At 44.6% G+C, this 18851-nt stretch overlaps 1 protein-coding gene across 20 annotated transcripts in view; it reads left to right on the top strand.

Moving 5' to 3' along the window:
- The window catches only part of MEGF11 (multiple EGF like domains 11), a 271786-nt gene that overhangs the window by 169664 nt on the left and 83271 nt on the right, over positions 1-18851 (top strand). For all 20 annotated transcript variants that reach the window (XM_053988365.1, XM_053988361.1, XM_053988362.1 and 17 more), the window contains 3 exons: positions 6963-7209; positions 9149-9269; positions 14967-15103. In XM_053988365.1, the coding sequence (XP_053844340.1) occupies positions 6963-7209; positions 9149-9269; positions 14967-15103 (505 nt within the window). The remainder of the gene's footprint in view (positions 1-6962; positions 7210-9148; positions 9270-14966; positions 15104-18851) is intronic.

Raw genomic sequence — 18851 nt, 5'->3', positions numbered from 1 at the left:
GGAGAATCAGCAAAATCTTTCTTGAAGGATGAAAATCTGTTCTCCTGTCCTTAAGAAAGAAAAAAAAACCAAACAAAACAAAACAAAGAAAACAAACAAAACAACAACAAAACAAACAAACAAACAAAAAACCAACCAAACAAAAAAAAACTAAACACAAAATGAGGTTGATTTCTTCCTGTGAGTAATAATTTATACATTTTGGGAAAAATCAGCTGATGTTTGCTTCCCAAGTTTCCATTTCTACCTGATGAAGACTGATCCATAAACTGGGAGGATGTGACTGATTGCAAGTCCTGCCAGCCTCAGATTAACCCCAGGGGTTTTCCTTTTGGGTGGATACACAAATGCATATTTACATATGCAAAATACATTCTCTGGGCAGTCTTAGAGTGGTAAACACTGAGACTGGCATTTTCTTCATTATAATTGTGTGAGCTGTGACTGAAAGTCTGGCTTTGGAGATAAAAGGAATCCAGGATTGGGAACCTTAAGGCTGCAAAGCTACAAGCTCAGAAGTCAGCAAGTGCCAGGGTACCCTGTGTTCACATAATTAAAGAAAATATCATAATTCATAGGCTGAAGTACTGAATTACTGCTGTCCTTCCAACCTTTAATCTGACATTTTTTGTTTCTGTCATTTGGTGTCTGTTTCTGACACCAGCTCCATAAGTCAAATGTCTTATTTACACGGGATGTTCCCTGTATGCTTTGGAGAAGCAAATGACAGCAAATGAAGAATAAGAAAAATCTCTTCAAGAGTGTCATCAGGCTGATGTTCAGGTGGTTCATCAGCAGGAACAGAACAAAGCCCTGACATGTGGGTGATGGACTGAGAGCACAGGGCTGGCACCCTCCCCATGGGCCACTTACTGCACAGAGATTAAACAGCCAGTGGCCCATGGCTGCTCGCAGGAAATATTGTAAGAGGAGTCCTGCTAAGGCCCTGAAGTCTTTAATTTCAGATTGCTTTTCATACGGTTGGAATCTTTGAGGAAGGCAGGTAATGAGTTATCCAGGGGTGGCACTGAGGATCTGCAAATTGCATTTTTGATAGTTTGATTGAGTACAGGTGAATTTTCACTGGAGACACATGAGCACACCCCTGGGTGTGGGACAGTGGCAGTGGCAGGTGTCCCAGCTGGTGAAATCATGGAATTAGAATGTCGGTCTCTAAGCATTTGGATGAACATTTTTGAAGGGCACTTCTGAAAATCTGGCTTATTTTGAGTGTTGTTAACATGTGTTAGACATTCCAAGGGTGATCAGTCTTATGAGACAGAGATTTTTGAGTTGGAATCAAGCAGATCAGCAGGTGATGTGCCAGTGACCTGGCTCCTGCCTTTAGCAGTGTCTTGGTGTCACTTGAGGGGCTCAGCTCTGCTCAGAGCCAACACAAAGTGCTGGGAGGTGTCATTGTAGGGGAATTCCCTCTTCATGCACCTTGTTCCAAACCTATTGCTTGGCTTCTGTTTGCCAAGGTGTTGAACTGTCCCAGAAGGAGTCACGTTTGTGCAGGGAGCGGACACACAGGGCTGTAATTCTCCTACTGAATAAAGTGGAGGGAATAAAAACCTAATTGATTATTTTAAACTTTCCTTCATTATATTTAGGTATATGTTTTACCTTTTGGTGTTTCTTTGCCTGCTTTGCATTAGCTGGGTCAACCATCTGATTCCAAAACTGAATTAGACAAAAAAAAAAAAACAAAAAAAAAACCCACCCAGAGCTAAATCCACATTTCACCTCAATTTCTATGCATAGAATAATTTTACAACAGTACAGTTACATTAAGAGGAGAATCTAGTCCTAATTTCAAAGTAAATTCTAAAATAATCTCTCTTAAACCATGTCCTCCTAGATTTAATAAGTTAATTTCATTTCCTGTTTGCATTTTTAAGGGCTAGTATCTCATTTAAACATTACAAACTGATTTTGGAAATATTCCAGAATATTGATTATTGAATATGAGCACGTTCTGTGCTTTAGCAAATTTGTAGAAAGCTTCTTTAAAGTGTGGATTAATTGAAGTTCCCCGTGAGCCCAATATGGTCCTGAGTCCTTGGGCCAAGGAAATCAGCCACTGGGGTTTTTTCAGCTGTGCCTTGTGCAGGATGTTTGTGAGCATCCCGCTGACTTTGCAGACCTGCAATACAGAACTGGTCCCTGGCTATAAAAGAGCCACAGGGAGGCTGATGCTGATGAGAGCAGAATAAACTCAGACCTTGAGACCACAGGTTGTGCTGCTGCTGTGATAAGAGATGCTGTTTTCATATGAATAGTGTGTGTGCAGTGATGGAAAAGCTCTGGAATAGCCCTCTTGACTCTCTCTCGTTGGGATAAGTCACTCCATAAATGTCACCCCTTCCTTGGGAGACCTTTTGTTCATCTGTTACCTTTTCAAACTCCTGTGTTTGCTTCATTGTGTCTGACTTGTGCTGCTGCATGGGGTACTGGGTGTCTCTGCTGCCCCAGGACACAGGAATTTCCTCATCATCCCCACAGGGATAACCAACCTTTGGGAAGCTCAGCAGCACTTCTCCTGTGCCCTCGAGGTGTTTTTGCCTGCAGGGTGCCATGCACCACAGCAGAAACAATTCTTCCCTGCAGGAGTGGTTAAGCACTGGAACAGTTTCCAGTGCTTTCCCCAGGGAAGTGGTGGAGTCACCACCCCTGGAAGGATTCAAAAACAAGCAGAAGTAGCACTTCATTGTATGGTTTGGTAGGCACAGGGGTGTTCAGTTGAAAGTTGGACTTGGTGACCTTGGAGGTCTTTCCCAACCTTAAGGATTCTAGGATTTGATGATTCTACTTGCAGAGCCTGCAGGAATTAGCCCTCATTTCAGGAAGGAATTGAGGTTTCAGTGTGAGAGTGGGAATGACAATAGGAGGAAAACCCTTGGTGCTGCTCTGAGCAGTCTCCTCTGAGGAGAGAACCACTCCCCTGTCACAGCACCCTGTGCACACCAGTGTGATTGTGCTTGGGCACCCAGCCTCATCCCTCACAGAGCCACATTCATTTTTACTGGTGACTGCTCATCTCCAGCCATATTTCTGAAGGTGAAAAAGTGAGGAAGTTAGCAAGTTTGCCAGGGAATGTGGGCATGTACCTGAAATATGGCAGTTCCCTTCAATGTAGCATCTCCCTGGAGAACAGAGGTTTTTCAGCCTCATCCCTCACGGTATTGACATCCCCACATGCAGCTAAGGGGAGCATTTGTACCTCCCTGACACCACCTCTCTCAGGTTGCTTTCCTTATTGATGGTCTGGTTAAAGTCTCTGTATCATTTTGACATTTTTAATGGCATCTGCATTTACAGCAGAGCGCTCGTGTGAGCTTTAATCAGCTCTCTGTTCACACGTTGTTGCTGTTATTATTTATCTCTATTACAGTAACTCACTGAGGCAATCAACAAGAGCAGGATCAGACTCTGCTAGGCTGGGGCTGGGGTTTCAGATGGTCTCTCCTTGTCCATGGGAGGACTTGCTGATGATCCCAAAGTGCAGCAGGATCCCGTGGCTTTGTGCCTGCTCTGCTCTCTGTCTCTGTCCCAGAACCTGGAGTCACTGTCACACACCAGCCAGGATGTGCCACACTGATGTATAGAGAAAAAATACCTTTTGGTTGCTGAAGTCGTTTGTTTCTTCTGTTTTATAATTCTCTACCAGGAGCTACTGGATCCCAGTCCTGTAGCCAGTTACACACTCAAGTAGTCTCACACCTGAGCGAGCCTGCTGAGCTCAATGCAGTTAATTGTATGAATAAGTACTTGGATTTTAGCTTATCATCCCTGTATCTACCTTGCTAAAGGTGCAGAAGTGCCCACAGTGCAGATCTGAGAGTTATCATTATATCATTAGACAAGTATCACATCATGTTCCAGTGAAATGACTCCACAGTCATTGGAGTCACTGCAAAATGGGACTTAGAGGAAAGGGGAAAGAAAAGCAACAGGAACTGATAAACTTTGAGCAACAAAGATCTGATTTTCATGTGAGGTTACTGCAGTGTAAAAAATCAGGTGAGGATAAAATTTCATTATCCAAATTTTACACTGACACACTGCTAACAAATTTCACTCAATTCCCTTTGGTGAGACTGTGGGGTGAAATTTGCTACAGGGAGGAAGCAAACATGTGACCAAATACTGATTGTAAATAAGTGTTCAAGCAGGATGGACTTACAGAAAAGGAGCTGTGTTTGGGGCAGGCATTGTATGGTTGAAACAAGATGCTTGAACTAATGATGGGAAATGGTTTTCCCTTCCTACAAATGGTTTTCTTTTTCCTTCACTTCCTTTCAAAGTGAAAAACACAAACCCAGCAGACAAATCGGATGCTTGGAGCACCCACCTGAGACATGAAAGAGCAAGGATAGAATCATATCTTGTAATGAGTGTTATTTATTTATATTAGGGAAAATAATTGCAACTGGAGCTGTATCAGCTCAGAAGAAGCCACAGTGTGCAGCTGGGGCTCTGATGTGAGGTGTGGGAAGGCAGGAATCAATCCCCAGCGCACACAGGGCGCAGTTTGATCCCTGAACTCCACTTTCCTGTGCTGAGGGACATCAGCTGTGCTTGTGTGGTTCAGGTTTGTGCTCTTTATGGAGGTGCAGAACTGCATCCCTTGATGTTCAAGTTGTGCAGAAAACAAATCAGGGTTTCTGGAATGGAAATTGCTGGGGAACTCCAGCAGCTCCAGCAGCTTTGCTCCCTGCCCCAGAAGGCTCACACAGCCTTAGCAAGTGTCTATGTGAAATAAAGATAGATCATCTCTTCCCACAGATTCTCAGTAATAATTTAAGTCTTATAAAGAGTAAGATTTTGTTTGCTTGGCTCCCAGTGGTGTTAGAGAGGAACTATCATCCCTGTTTACAGCTATGGGGGACAGGAGGCAAAGCAATAAATGATCTGGGGTGAGGCACGAGTGGGATCGTGCACAGGGGGACGTGGTGTGCTCTGCTCAGGACATGAAACCTCTGCACCTGCATCCTCTAACACCCTGCAGATCTTTTGGAGACCTTGGAATTGTCTTCTGGGGTTTTATTTCAGCTTTTAACACTTGCTCAAGAAACACAAATTTGTAAACTGGTAATCAGCAGTGCAAATTAACTAAGAGCTGTCTTCTTTTTCTGCTGGATATCATCACTCTGACCAATGAGTATCCTCCTTCTCAAAATGAAGGCTAATAAATAAAAATATTGCCAAAATTAATGGATAGAAGCAGTTTTTCAGTGGGGGTTTATAGCCAAGTACTGTAGAAGGAGAGGGCTATGAAATTTCTAGGACAAAAGCACAGGCTTAAGTGAGCTTTACATTTACCTCGCTAATCCTGGAAACAGATCCAGGGCTGAGAAGCAGCATGTGTCACCTGGGATTAGTTTCCATGTTTGCAAATAGAAGAGATTGTGAAGACAGCCCTGTTGCTGGGATTCCACTCACCTCTCCTGCCTGGCAGTGGGATTTACACCACTCGCAGGAGGGTTGGTGGTGAAATGGAAACCAGCTCTGAGCACAGCCAGCTGTGCCTGGAAAGCCATCAGTAACTGTGCCCTTCCCAGCAGCCTCTTCTGAATAGGATGAGGATTTTCTTCATCCTTGCCACAGCTATGGTGAAAGGCTGCTAAGTAGAGGGGAGGGCTGCTGAAGAAATCCCTGTTTTCCTGCAGACTTTTTGCTGAGGAAACCTTGACCTCAGGTGATTGCTTGAGCTCTGTTCAGTGCATGCAGCTCAAAGAGGTGTTGTACAGGTGCTGTTTCGATAGCAAATCAGGAGAAACTGTTCCTGTAGGGCTGACTTCCCTCTCCCATCCTCCACAAGCTCTTCAAAAGAGAAGGGATCAGGCAGGATTGTCACATGAGGGTTCTCCCTGTGCCTTAATGCATTCCATAGGGAACCTCCTCTCCGTGTCAGTGGCCAGAGGGTTTGGGGTCCTCCTGTGTTGCTGTTATTAGCACAGGAATTACCTGATATATTCACTCCATACCTTCATCCCTGAGCCTGGGCAGCCTCAGGACATCCAGTCTCCAGTGCTATTTTCTTTCCTCCCATCTACTTAGTCCGGACAACAAAAGTAAATAAATAAATTAATAAATCAGAAAACAAACAACACCAAGGAGAGAGCTTTCTTTAGATTATCTTGTATGTTATCTTATGGGAGCATAACAAAGAAACAATATTTGATGGCATTATTAAATCAACAGGATTTGCTTGGCAACACCACCTGCCATTAAGTGCACTGCAGGCAGGATGTGACCCTCTGCATCTAATTCCACTATAAATTCATTCCTTCCAGCAATCTAAAAGCACTAAGAAACAGGATATTAAAAGATTTCAGGCCTGATCCAGTAAGGTGTTAAACAAGTCCTCAACTTTAGGTATAACAGTAGTGCCATTGTGTCCTTGCACCCTAAAGCTGGGTCTGGGGAGAAAGGTGCTGAAGCTGGGTCTGGGGGGAAGATGCTGAACCTGGGTCTGGGGGGAAGATGCTGAAGCTGGGTCTGGGGGGAAGATGCTGAACCTGGGTCTGGGGGGAAGATGCTGAAGCTGGGTCTGGGAGGAAGATGCTGAACCTGGGTGTGGGGAGAAGATGCTGAAGCTGGGTCTGGGGGGAAGATGCTGAAGCTGGGTGTGGGGGGAAGATGCTGAAGCTGGGTGTGGGAGGAAGATGCTGAACCTGGGTCTGGGGAGAAGATGCTGAAGCTGGGTCTGGGGAGAAGATGCTGAAGCTGGGTCGGGGCAGCAGATGCTGAACCTGGGTCTGGGGGGAAGATGCTGAAGCTGGGTGTGGGGGGAAGATGCTGAAGCTGGGGTGGGGGGCGGGCGGATGTTAAAGCCGGGTCGGGAGGGCAGTTTGGGAGCAGGGGTTCCTTTGGAAGGCTCTGGCCGAGGTGCACACGGGGCTGTGGGGTGAGGCAGCCCCGTGTGCCCCCGTGGGTAACTCCGTGTGCGTTCGCAGGCTGTGACAGCGAGCACTGGGGGCCCCACTGCAGCAACCGCTGCCAGTGCCAGAACGAAGCGCTCTGCAACCCCATCACGGGCGCCTGCGTGTGCGCCGACGGCTTCCGCGGCTGGCGCTGCGAGGAGCTCTGCGAGCCGGGCACCTACGGCAAGGGCTGCCACTTCCAGTGCCAGTGCCACCACGGCGCCACCTGCGACCACCAGACCGGCGAGTGCCACTGCGCGCCCGGATACACCGGCGTGTTGTAAGTGCAGCAGGAGCGCGCTGCGACTCCCTTGAACTGCTTTGGGTCCGCCGCGTTCAACGCGACGAGTAACTGGCTGAATTTACACCCCGTTATAGACTGGCCTCTGGAGAAATGAGGGAACGGGATTTCAGAGAGAATGAACAAAGGGAACCTCTGTTCTTGCTGCTGGATATACCTGTGTCCCTGAAAGGAGCCTTCAAGAGAGCTGGAGGGGAACTTAGGACAAGAGTGTGCAAGAACAAAGGGACATGGCTTTAATCAGGGATAAATGGGATATTGGAAAGGAATTCTTCCCTGCGAGGGTGGGGAGGCCCTGGCACAGGTGCCTAGAGAAGCTGTGGCTGCCCCTGGAACCCTGGAGGTGTCCAAGGCCAGGTTGGATGGGGTTCAGAGCACCCTGGGATGGTGGAAGGTGTCCATGCCCTGGCAGGGAGTTGTATCTGCTTTCAATGTCTCTTCCAACCCAAACCATTCTGGAGTTCTATGATTCTATGCTATTAAAATAAAATATAGTGCTAAAATAAGCTTTAAAATAATTTATATGTTCCAACTTGCGCAACAACTCTACCTGTTCCTAATTTCAGAATGTGAACACAATCCAAATTACAGTGGAGTTTTGATAAGCAGTTGGACTCTCTCCTCATTAGCAGTCTAGTGCAGCATCAAATGGGACTTTTCCATCCCCAATTTATTTGACTTTCAATCTAACTGAGAAAGCATTGCTGTTAACTATATCAGCTTAGTATCTAGGGGGTAAATTTTAAGCACAGAGAGCAGGGATTTAGCGGTGTGACTCCTATTAACTTTAACGAGAATCATGTAGCTAAATCCCCATCCACCACATGGAAAGTTTACCAGTAGGATTCACAAAATCTGCATATTAATTTTAGGACAGCAAGCAATAGTTTCTTGTTTAAAATTGCCCACAGTGTAACATCAGTTCTCATTAGAGATCTTTCAGCAGTTTCAGAAGTAATTATGTTTTTCAGAATTATTTAAGAGGAAAAGAGAATTTAGTCGCTGAATTTGGTTGGAGATCTATTGTAGGTGAGTTAATAGTTTTGCAGTCTATTATTATTTGTTGACCTGCATGAGGTGGAAGGTAAAAAATAAGGACAGAGTTAACCCTCATAAATAAGTGATAGGTCTTGTGAATATTTTATTTAGTACCTGATTTCCTCCCAGACTTGTGACCTCAGTCATGGAAGCACTCACTCCTAACCACTCCACTTACTCTTGGGAGTGCTCCCCTTGACATCAGCGTGTCAGTTCTCAGCAGGGCCAGCCCCTGATGCTGTAGGAACATCCTCATCAGAGGACAGTCAGTTAGGGGGACAACATCCTGTAATTTCAGAACCTCAATGCTGAAAGCTCTGATGTGCAGCTGTAGGACACACTGGGTTTTGCAGGGATTACCCCCACATTGCCCCCCACGAGTACTGAGAGAGACTCAATGAGTTTAAATAGCCTTTAAATGATGTTGAGTCCTTGCCAGTCCAATATACACTGCAAATGTTAACATTCAGTAGTGACTGGAGGAATTTCAAGCGTTTTAATCCCACCCTTTATTCTGTTTGCAGCTTCTTTTATTGCCATGTCATATAATTCACATTGAAGGCTTCATCCTGCAACTCGTATTTTCCTGGGCTATTTTAATGGTTATGGGTTGTCCTGTTGAGATGGGTGGGATTTGGTACATGCAGAAAGGTTACACACATGCATCAGCCTTACAGGGCTGGATCCAGGCCACATAAACAACCCCAGCAGAAATAAAAGGAATCTCAGCTAATTGCAGTGCCAGCTGAGCCTTACTGAGGTCTCATCATTTGCATGATGACTCCCATGACGGCCTGTGCTGTGTGTTTTCCTCATTGGCTGTTCCCTGGAAGTTCTCTAAGCTGATGTCTCTGTTTCCTGTTGTTCTCTCTCCCCAAAGCTGCGAGGAGCTGTGTCCCCCCGGCAGCCACGGGGCGCAGTGCGAGCTGCGCTGCCCCTGCCAGAACGGCGGCGTTTGTCACCACATCACCGGGGAGTGCTCCTGTCCTGCTGGATGGATGGTGGGTGCTGCTGCTCCTCACTCAGGAACTGGAACTGGCTGCTCATGGGTCACTGTGAAAAACGCCAATCACTTGTTTTTTCAAAATCTTAAAAGTTTATTAGTGATAAAATAGTTATAAAAAATAGTAATAAAATTAGAGTGATAAAAATTTGGACAATTAGGATTAGGACAATACGAGACAATAAAAAGCAAAGAATTATGGACATCCGGGTGTTTTTGGGCACTGAGCTGCCAAAAGCATGCCTTGTGAACAAAGGAATAACCCTTAAAAGCAACAGCCTGTTGCATATTCATATATCTCATACATGATGCATAAATGCCTTGCAAATTAAGAATTTCTCTGGTTTTTGTCAACTGCTTCCTCTTAATCCTGGTGGTTCCATAAAGAAAGAGAGAAGGTGGAAGAATGTTTGTCTTTTCTGATAAGGAGGCTGTAACTCTTTGTGTGCTCTGTCGCTGTTATCTCTGTGCAAAGAGTTTCTTGATTATCTCATCTCTTTCTTGAGCTAGTTAAAAAGTATCTTACATAGTATAGTTTCTATTTTAACATTGTGTTATAACCTAAAACTATATTTAACACACTACTTAAGAGAATTAATACAGCATAACTTTCTAACATTACACATATAATACTCATTTTAATATTTGCAAAAAGCCAATCATAAAATACGCATTTTTCACAGTCAGTGTCTCAGCTGATGTGTGTCAACCAGGCTCTAACAATTCCCAAACTGGAACCACATTTGCTGGGTGTGCACAGCACCTGTACAGACAGGCCATCACTTTGGGACCTTGCCACCTTCCCTGGAAGTGTTCCAGAAATATGTGGGTGTGGCACCTGGGGACAGGGGTTAGTGGTGGGCTTGGCAGTGCAGCGGGAATGGTTGGATTTGATTGTCTTGGAGGGCTTTTCCAGCCTCAGTGGTTCTGTGATTCTCTGACTGGTAGGTGCCATCACAGAGTTTAAAAACAACAGCATGCCACGAGACAAGAGAGTTGTCTGTGAGTTCCAGCTCCTTGGAATACTCCCTGCAGCCTTACACAGTGCCCTCACACAGGACAGAAAGCTCAAAGCCCAGCTCAGCACTGTCAGAGGCACAAAGTGCCCTGTTCCCCTTCAGGGAGAGGGGAAGCCTGGGGGAATCCGAGGCTCAGGCAGGCAGCAGAGCTGAGCCCAGGGCACAGTTCAGTGTCGTGTCCTTGGCCAGGCACTACTGGCATTGATTGCCAGAGATTTGCTTGTGTCAGAGAGACAGCTGCCCTAACCTTTAATCCTTTGTGTCAGGAAAGCAGTGCCAAGCATTTTCAAAGTCCTCAACTTTATCAATAATGTAATAATGAACTCTCTTGGGGTGTGCCAAGTCTCACAGGCCTTCATCCCATTTAGCTGTACTAAACTTCTTGGCATTTTTCCTGTATCTGACAATTAGTCTCTTGGCAAAGTTGCTGGATTTTAAAGCATGCAAGTACTCTGAACTTTTTATTTTTACATGGAAGGCCCTGCAGATCATCACACAACTGTGAATTTTTATGGGGACCCTCTACCTGTTCAAACATACAAAAGCTGAGAGAGGTTGATGTTCCTTTCCATTTATATATCAACTGCTTTGAGTTAAGAAGTACCGGCTCTGAGATGCTGCTGTACATCAACAACAATGTTCTGTGGGAGAACATTGCTATTCTTCATTTTTGGTGGAAGATATCTCCAACTGGAGAGCTGGAATCTCTCTAACACCACCCATCATGGCAAGGGTGGTGATGAGGTTATTCCATTTCAAATGACAAAGGCAAAACTTGTCAGAAGTATGAATATGGCCCCTTGCCCTCACCTGGCAATCAGTGGTGGCAAAGAAAAGGTTCTTTCCTTGAGTGCTGGAGCATTAGGAAAGCAATTCACATCTTTTTGAGGGCCTATCAGTCCATTCTGGCACTAACCCCTAAGAAGTGATCAATAAAGTGATTCACATAAAAATATTACTTTTTTTCATCTCTCCTCCTGCATGCCAAGATTTCTCAGGATCTGAGTTGTTTTTCTGTATTCTTCCTTACTTGTATTTTATCAGGAGTTTTCTCCTGTTTTTCAAAGTTAAAACATCACTAAACAAATAAGAATATCAGAATAGAACAGACATTTTTAGATGTCTTTTAGGATGCAGCACAGACCCTAAGAAGAACCAGAGCACTGCACAGCAGCTGTGGCTGTATTCTAGCCCAGTCCTGCCCAATTCCTTACAGCCTGGAGTTCTTTTATGCATTTTTAGGAGCCCAGAGAGACTTTTCTGAAAACTGTGTTGTTGGCTGCACAGTCCCTGGAGGAACTCTAGAGTTAACAATTGATGTTTGAAACAAGCATAACTGAAAATTGAAGAGAAAGATCAAGTATTCTGCAGAAAGAAACTGAAATTATAAGTAAAAGCACTCAGCTTGTAAATGTTGAGATTTTAAGTATAAAGGGTCTCTCCAGGGTTTTAATGAAAAGCTGGTAATTCAGTGTACAGACAGGGATAACAAGTGTGTTTTCACGCTATATTTTTAACTCTTGGTGGTTGGAATGATTTGGGAAGTGAGACATGAGGGGGCTGTAAAGGAGCAGGCGAGATGGGATTGCTAGACAGCATTCATTTTATTTCACACCACGGATTTCTGTGACACCAGGAATTTTACTTGCTGATTTTGAGGCTTGAGACTGCACATATATATTGAATGTACCATCATTTTGGAAGGAGAGAATTCTCCCTAGATTTACACGAGTGCAAATCCACTTGGACTTTATTGCTGCTGGATGAGCTGCAACTTTTATCCTTTCCTAGGTTGGCTTATTAACAGGAGCTCAGCTCCCTTGGGGTTTGGTGGGATGGGGAAGGGAAGGCATTGACTTTAAAAGGAGGAAGTTCTGGGGTTCTGAGGTTCCTCCTTGGATCTGCCATCTTCAAAGCCTGGTTCTTTTATGACTTGTAATTTTTTTCCTCCCACCAGTGCTGAATCTCTCAGCAGCACAAGTTCCATGGACAGTGTCCTGTGGGATTTTACTGCCCCATGGGTTTTTCACCAGGAGGATGGTGGCCAACAGCCTCTCTTGTTGAAGAGTCAACAGAACGTGGTTTCCAGCATCCCACAATGTTGGGCTTTTTCCACTTCTGTGTCTTTGTGGCTGTGGAGTTTGGTGGGTGGCTGCTTTAGGGCCTCATTAACAATTTACAGGTTTAATTCTATACATCTTTCTCACTTGCAATATTAAATTCTCCAAGCACTCTCAGGAAGTGGGGAGAGAAGATAATTTAGCATTTACAATGCTTCTCAGAAGCCCTTTCGAAGGACTAGATCTCTGTGCTCAGGAAAGCAGCAATATTTCCTGACATGACAGAACATTTGTCACTGGCAACACCCCCTGTTTGGCCCCAGACCCCCTTCCCAAGGCATGGTGGTGCTGTGGTAATACAGCACTTTCTGCTCATCACTTCTCTGCTATTGATCCTGGGCATTGTGAAGCATCATTTGTATTTTTGTCTATTTTTCTTTCTGTTGTGGATTTTAAACATGGGGGTGTCTGAGAAAATGGAGGAGAAAAAAAATCTTTTCTGTCCTACAAAATACAGAAAACAATGTCAAGAGCAGAAGCTGATGAGATCAGGGCCTTAAAAAAGGTGCTGATGGGGTGAACTTTGCTGATTAGATGTATAAGCAGCAGGAAATGTTGGTCTGACATTTGATCCTCTAGAGAGGGATGTTTTGAATTCCCTTAGTACATATTAATGCAAAAAGTATAGCTAAAGATTCTCTTGGCTCCAGGGGGATGCATCCCAGAGTATTGCTTTCTCATCATTTGTTGATAGAAATCCTGTTCCTTTTGAGACATGAAGGGAGAAAGTATTTATTATCAAGATAAATGGACACTTAGGTTTTCAGATATATAGTGTTGTGTATTACTCAAGTCCAGAGACACCAGTTTTTAACACTGTAATCTGAAAGTTCTTGAACAGAGGCCAACCTGTCTGTTTTACAGCCCTGGTCGGGAAAGGCTCAAAGTATCTGTTTTATGGTGACATTGAAGAGCAGCCTCTTCACTTTGGGGCTGTTGATACAGCTAAACTTCCCAAGCCCCGAGGAGTGAAAGCAGCCATTATATTCCTGGCTTATATTTTGAATAAGCTGTGTCTGATACATGCTTTGTTCAAAACCCAGAGGCCCCAGGGCTTGGTTAGGGAAACAGAGAAATTAAACCCAAATAATCCTGTGGCCAGACACTGTTTCTGTCTCACGCTGGGCACTGTGGTGGCACTGGCAGCAGCACCACTTGCTGCAGATGCCAAACATTTTCCATTATAGGACCACAACTTCAGATCCCAGCACTGCCAGACTTGTTTTGGCTGAAGTTCCTCAGTTGGATGCCAGCCTCAGGCTTTATATTTGCTCACAGGGAGGAAAACATTCATACAACTTCTAAGAAAGTCTGGGGAAATCCTTGTAAGGCCTTGATACTTGGCAGGGATACTATGGGATACCTGGGGGGGAACCACCTGAGACTGGCAGGTGAATTCTCCAAAGACATGATCCCACACAAGGGTGAGCATTCCCTGCCTTGGGGCTGAGCAGCTGGAGCAGGGATTACCTGGGAGCTGCTTCACTTGTGAGCAGTGCCAGGGGCACAGCAGGAACAGTCTGGCTTTGCTTCACTCCCAGGGCTGGTTAAGCAGGGATTGGAAGGAGGAATCATCTCAAAGATGAGAATTGGGGTCTGGGTGGAGGAGAGGATTAAAAGGGAGGCTGCAACAGGGATTTGGAATAGACTGGAATAAAGAGGCAGGAAAGCAGAGGACTGGGACCATAAAACAGGATGTGGAGTTGAGGCAGCTCAGGGACTGAGATGTGGCTCCAGGGGTGGGGATAAGGAGCTGGGAGGATGCTGGATGCTGCATCCTGTCATTTAGGGATTAGGTAGATATTCCACTGCAAAATTCCTTCTTCTGGCCAGAAGGCTGCTGCAGTGCTGATGTGGAGACTCACATTGCTTCTGTGCCATCACTGGGGGCTTTCTGCAGATGTTCTAATCCTCATTCCCATCCTGCCCCTCCATGGCTCTCCCAAAGCTTTGGCAGATCCATCCATCTGAGCAGAGGGAGCAGTGAGAAGGGTGTGAAGGGCAGTAGAGGGATCTCCAGCCTCCAGCTGGGTTGGATGAATGAGACTGGCTGAACAGGAGAGATCATCACAGACCATCAAAACCAGCACAGCTACACCCTCCCAGTGCAACCTTCCCAACAATCCCCTCCTTCCCAAACCTTCCCTGTGCAGCAGGTGGCCAGCAGCTTTTCAGATTCCCCATTTCACAAAAACCCCAGGAGCACCCAAGGAATTTTGTAGACTTCTCTGGTTGCCTTTAACTTCTCCCACATCTTCATGTGGCTCTTCAAGGGGCAGTGCAAGCCCAGCTGCAGTTTGTGGGGGAGATCCAAGGAAGAGAATTATCCATGAGTGTGCAGTGGTGAGAAAAATCCCTTCTGGAGTCAGGCCAGGCAGGCATTTACTGTGGTAGCAGAGTTTTCAGACTGTCTTTAGCACATCTTATGCAGATAAAATATTGCTACTACACTTACATCTAGTTTTAGCAAGAAGGACAATAAAATTCCAAGCTGCAGAGAAATTTATTGCATTATGAATGTTGACTGAAATATTGCTCTTTCTGCAACCTTACCAGGGGCTGGTGTGTGCACAGCCTTGTCCTCCTGGAACCTTTGGAATTAACTGCAGCCAGGACTGTCCATGCCACAACGGAGGACACTGTGACCCTGTGACAGGAAAATGCCTCTGTACAGCTGGCTATATAGGAGACAGGTAAAAATCTACCCCCAAAGCCTTTCATTTTAACCACAGACTGTCAATATTTATATCCCTTCTAGGACAATCTCCCTCCCTGAAAAATGGTGTTATGTTTCTATTGCTCCAATTAGGTTCATCCTTCTGAAGCACTTCAAGCAATATAAATGTGGCAATGTTATTACTTTTTATTGGCAATGCTCTCCATTTACAGGGGTTTTTAATATAACTTTTAAAATTTAATGGATTAAATTTAATTTAGATATTTACAGTGATAAATTTAATAGAGAGCATTACATGTTTACAAGATATGTAAATGAACTATCTTTATACAAATTAATATCCTCAAGAGTAAGCAATGCTGCAGTTTAATGTCTCCTTCATTCTTCTGTGCTGCTGTAGCACTGATCCATCTCAGCCACCAGCAAAAGGTGATAAATCCTCAAAATTTATAAACGAGAGCCTTCACCCATGAATCGATCAGAGCAGATGATAATATTGTTTTACCAAGGTGTCATGGATTCAGCAAAATGACTACACAGCAAAGTCAATGAGGGATTGCAGCACGTGCTGGCTTAGCCTGCAGCTAATCCTGGCTAACAAAGGGTGGGAAGTGCAGTTAAAGCAGCTCTCAGGAGCACTTTGCATGGGGCCTGTGGCACCAGGGTTTGCAGAGATGCACAGCTCACCAGTGGATGTTGTTCTAAAGCACTTTCTCCTCTATATTCCCTTTTTTATTAGCTCTATACTGACATATGTTACAATTATATTTTTATGCAACAAAGCTCATTGGAATTTCTCATCTCTGCCCTCACTGAATAATCAGCAGGTCGTTGTAGCACAAACATCCAACCCTCAGCCCTGTGGGAGGGTCAGAAGGCTGCTCCTTCCCATTACACAGGGAGCTTCCCTGTTTCCATTTTATGGACAGTTATAATTGGAGGGGGTTCTGGAGTTTATGTCAGGATTTGCATGGGGTTGAATATGGAGGAAATACTAATTGTTTCCAAGTAATTTAGAGGAGAAGACATCAGTGTGCCTCTCTTCCCCATTCTCCATCTGGAGACTGTTTCCAGACATGTGGTACCATATAATTCCTGTTTCTCTTTCTGTCTTTGTGGAGACTTTTCCACTGAAGGAGGCAGCTGTGCAGCTGGGCCTTTATAGTGGGGACCACACTTGAATCCCGAGCTGCTCCCAGTGCTGGCCATGCTGGGGGAGGCTGACAGAGCCTCTCTTCTCTCCTCATTTGGTTGTTGCACACCCTGATGGATTCCTGGCTGTAGATGGATCAATCCAATCAAGTGTTGGAGCTGTTGGGAACTCCCAGCCAGCAGCTCACATCCCTGTTGGGGATGAGGAAAGGAGATGGGAAGAGCATTTTACTGCTGATTGCCCTTAGAGAGGGCAACTCAGGGAGAGACTGGGCAGAGGAGGCACCTCAGGGAAGACATGGCAGGAGCTCACAGGGGTCCTTGAGCAAAGGGAGTGTGGACTCAGGAGATCTGTACTTGGAGAAAAGGGAGAGAGATTTGGACTCCAAAGAGAGACATAACTTGGGAAGGGAGACAGTAAAAAAATAAGGCAGAATCAGGCTGGGAGAAGTGGAAAAGAAGCAAGGAAAGGTCACACTCTGGACCTGCATTCAAGCAAAACCCTTGGGAATGGCTCACCTTCCTTCCCAGAGCAGGGAAGTAAAAGACACTGAGAGGAGAGGAAGGAGAGCAGAAATGCAGATGTGTGAAAGGATGAATGAGAACAGGATTGAAAAGGTAAACAGGCAGTTAGGAAAGCTCTGCTGCAGCAGGGTAAAACTGGATTAGCCTAGAAATTCCCACCTTTCCAACAGGTTCCTGGAAGGTTAGAACATGTTGATCTCTCAGCCTTTAATCCCCCTTCCATAAGGATGGGAAACCTCAGGCCTGTTGTGTCCAGCTGCAGTTCTGCTGCTGTCTCAGCCCTGGTTTGTACTGGCTGTACTGGTTTGTTCTGGGCACACACCTGCCTCACCTGCCTGGGGGCCCACTGATTTCAGTGAGGGACGAGGTCTTTAAAGAGCCTAAATGGCTTTCCTTGGGTTTGTGTTCACACCACAGGGACAATGGGACAGACCAGGCAGCTCCAGTTTAGCTCAGAGTCTGTTTTACACTCTGCATCTGCTGCTGTTGCAGTGTCACAGCAAAAAGAAGAGCAGGAGAATCTGCTGAACAACAAAACACTGCCTGCTTTAACATTTTACAAGGCATTGAAAAAAATCTTAATAATGACAAATACTGTGAATAACAGCAATAAAGACATAAATACATTTTACCTACTGTCATCTTTAAATTGTCAATAAGTACTATATAATGCTACAGTTCATCATCATGTGCAGAAGATAATAACACAGAGTTAGATAAATATCTGTGGAGCTGAAATGGTCATAAAGGTCTGTGTGAGTGTAATTGCCACACTTTTGTTCCCTACCTGTTTTCCAAGAGTGGCACTGCACTAAATCTCTAGGAAATTGGCAGCACTGTTAATAACTGCAGGATGCTTTGTGTTCACTGAAATGACTGGATCTGTCACAGAAATGTGTGTTTTACAAACTGGAAAGGAATAATAGCAGAGGCACAGTTAGAAGCTGAGAATGGAGTGTTTCAGAATTGAGTGGCTCACAGGAAAAGTGAACATGCTGGTTTAGCTTTACTTTCCATATTGCCCTTAAATCGAAAGATTGAATCTTAACAGCATAAATCTCACACTTATTAGAACTATATGGGCAGATTTAATCTCCTGTTGTTGTGTTTGTACTTGTATCTCTTATCTTCAGGTTAGTGCATTTTGGATGGCTTTTCATATTTGTCTGTGCTACATAAACATGATCATTGTTTCAAAACAAAGAGGACAGCCTAAAAAACTTTGCAGCATTATTCCTTAAAAAAAAGAATATTGTGGGGGAAAATGTAGGAGCATGTACTAAGTTCATCTGTTAAGCATGTTGCCTTCTGTTTAATATTTTGTGAAATTGCTTCCATTAATTCTACAGGTGACAGCCATATTATCCTATCCCAACCCAAATAATTATGGTACATATTAAAGTTCAGTGGATATTATAATACGAATCTCCCCAGATAGGCAGAAAGCAATGTAAATTAAACAAGAAACATAACTAGGGCTTAGCAGCTCATTTTGTAATTTAATTGAACAATGTATCTGGTTGTTAATGGTGCTATGGACACATTAGATTGATATGTTGCAAAGAAAAGATGTTTAAGTCGAAAGCTAATTCCTGCTGTGATTATTCTCATGTTCCAGAGGAGTCATTATTAGTATTCTTTGTATAAAATTCATTAGAGGTAGCTGCTTGATCTCCAAATAAATAAGTTGGTTAAATTGTTAGTAGAAAAAGGCTAATTATGTAAATGGATTGGGTCGTCAATATTTCATTTCCAGATGCTTTTCTCCCTGCTAGGTAATGCTTCATCTTCTATAAATATAGAATGATACAGTGCACTATTGACTAAGAATTCACCCCGTGGAGCTCAGAGCTCTCCTGCTCACTCAGGGCCTGTGCAGCAGTGAGGACATGAGGAGCTTCATTGTTCCTCCTTGCATTTCATTTGCTGGGAGTGTTCCAGCCCACTGTTCCCATTCTTTGCTGGCTCTTTCCTTTGCAGCTGAACCCCCTGAGAGCAGCAGAGCTCTCTCTCTCTCTGGTGTCACTCCAGACTCTTTCCCTCTTTGTCCCAAACTCCTCTCACTTTGGGTCGTATGAACTCCTCAA

The sequence above is a fragment of the Vidua macroura genome, chromosome 12, assembly GCF_024509145.1.
Source record: "Vidua macroura isolate BioBank_ID:100142 chromosome 12, ASM2450914v1, whole genome shotgun sequence".
Lineage (NCBI taxonomy): Eukaryota > Metazoa > Chordata > Aves > Passeriformes > Viduidae > Vidua > Vidua macroura.
The sequence above is the reverse complement of the archived record's forward strand: the minus strand, read 5'-3'. Positions and strand labels throughout refer to the sequence as shown.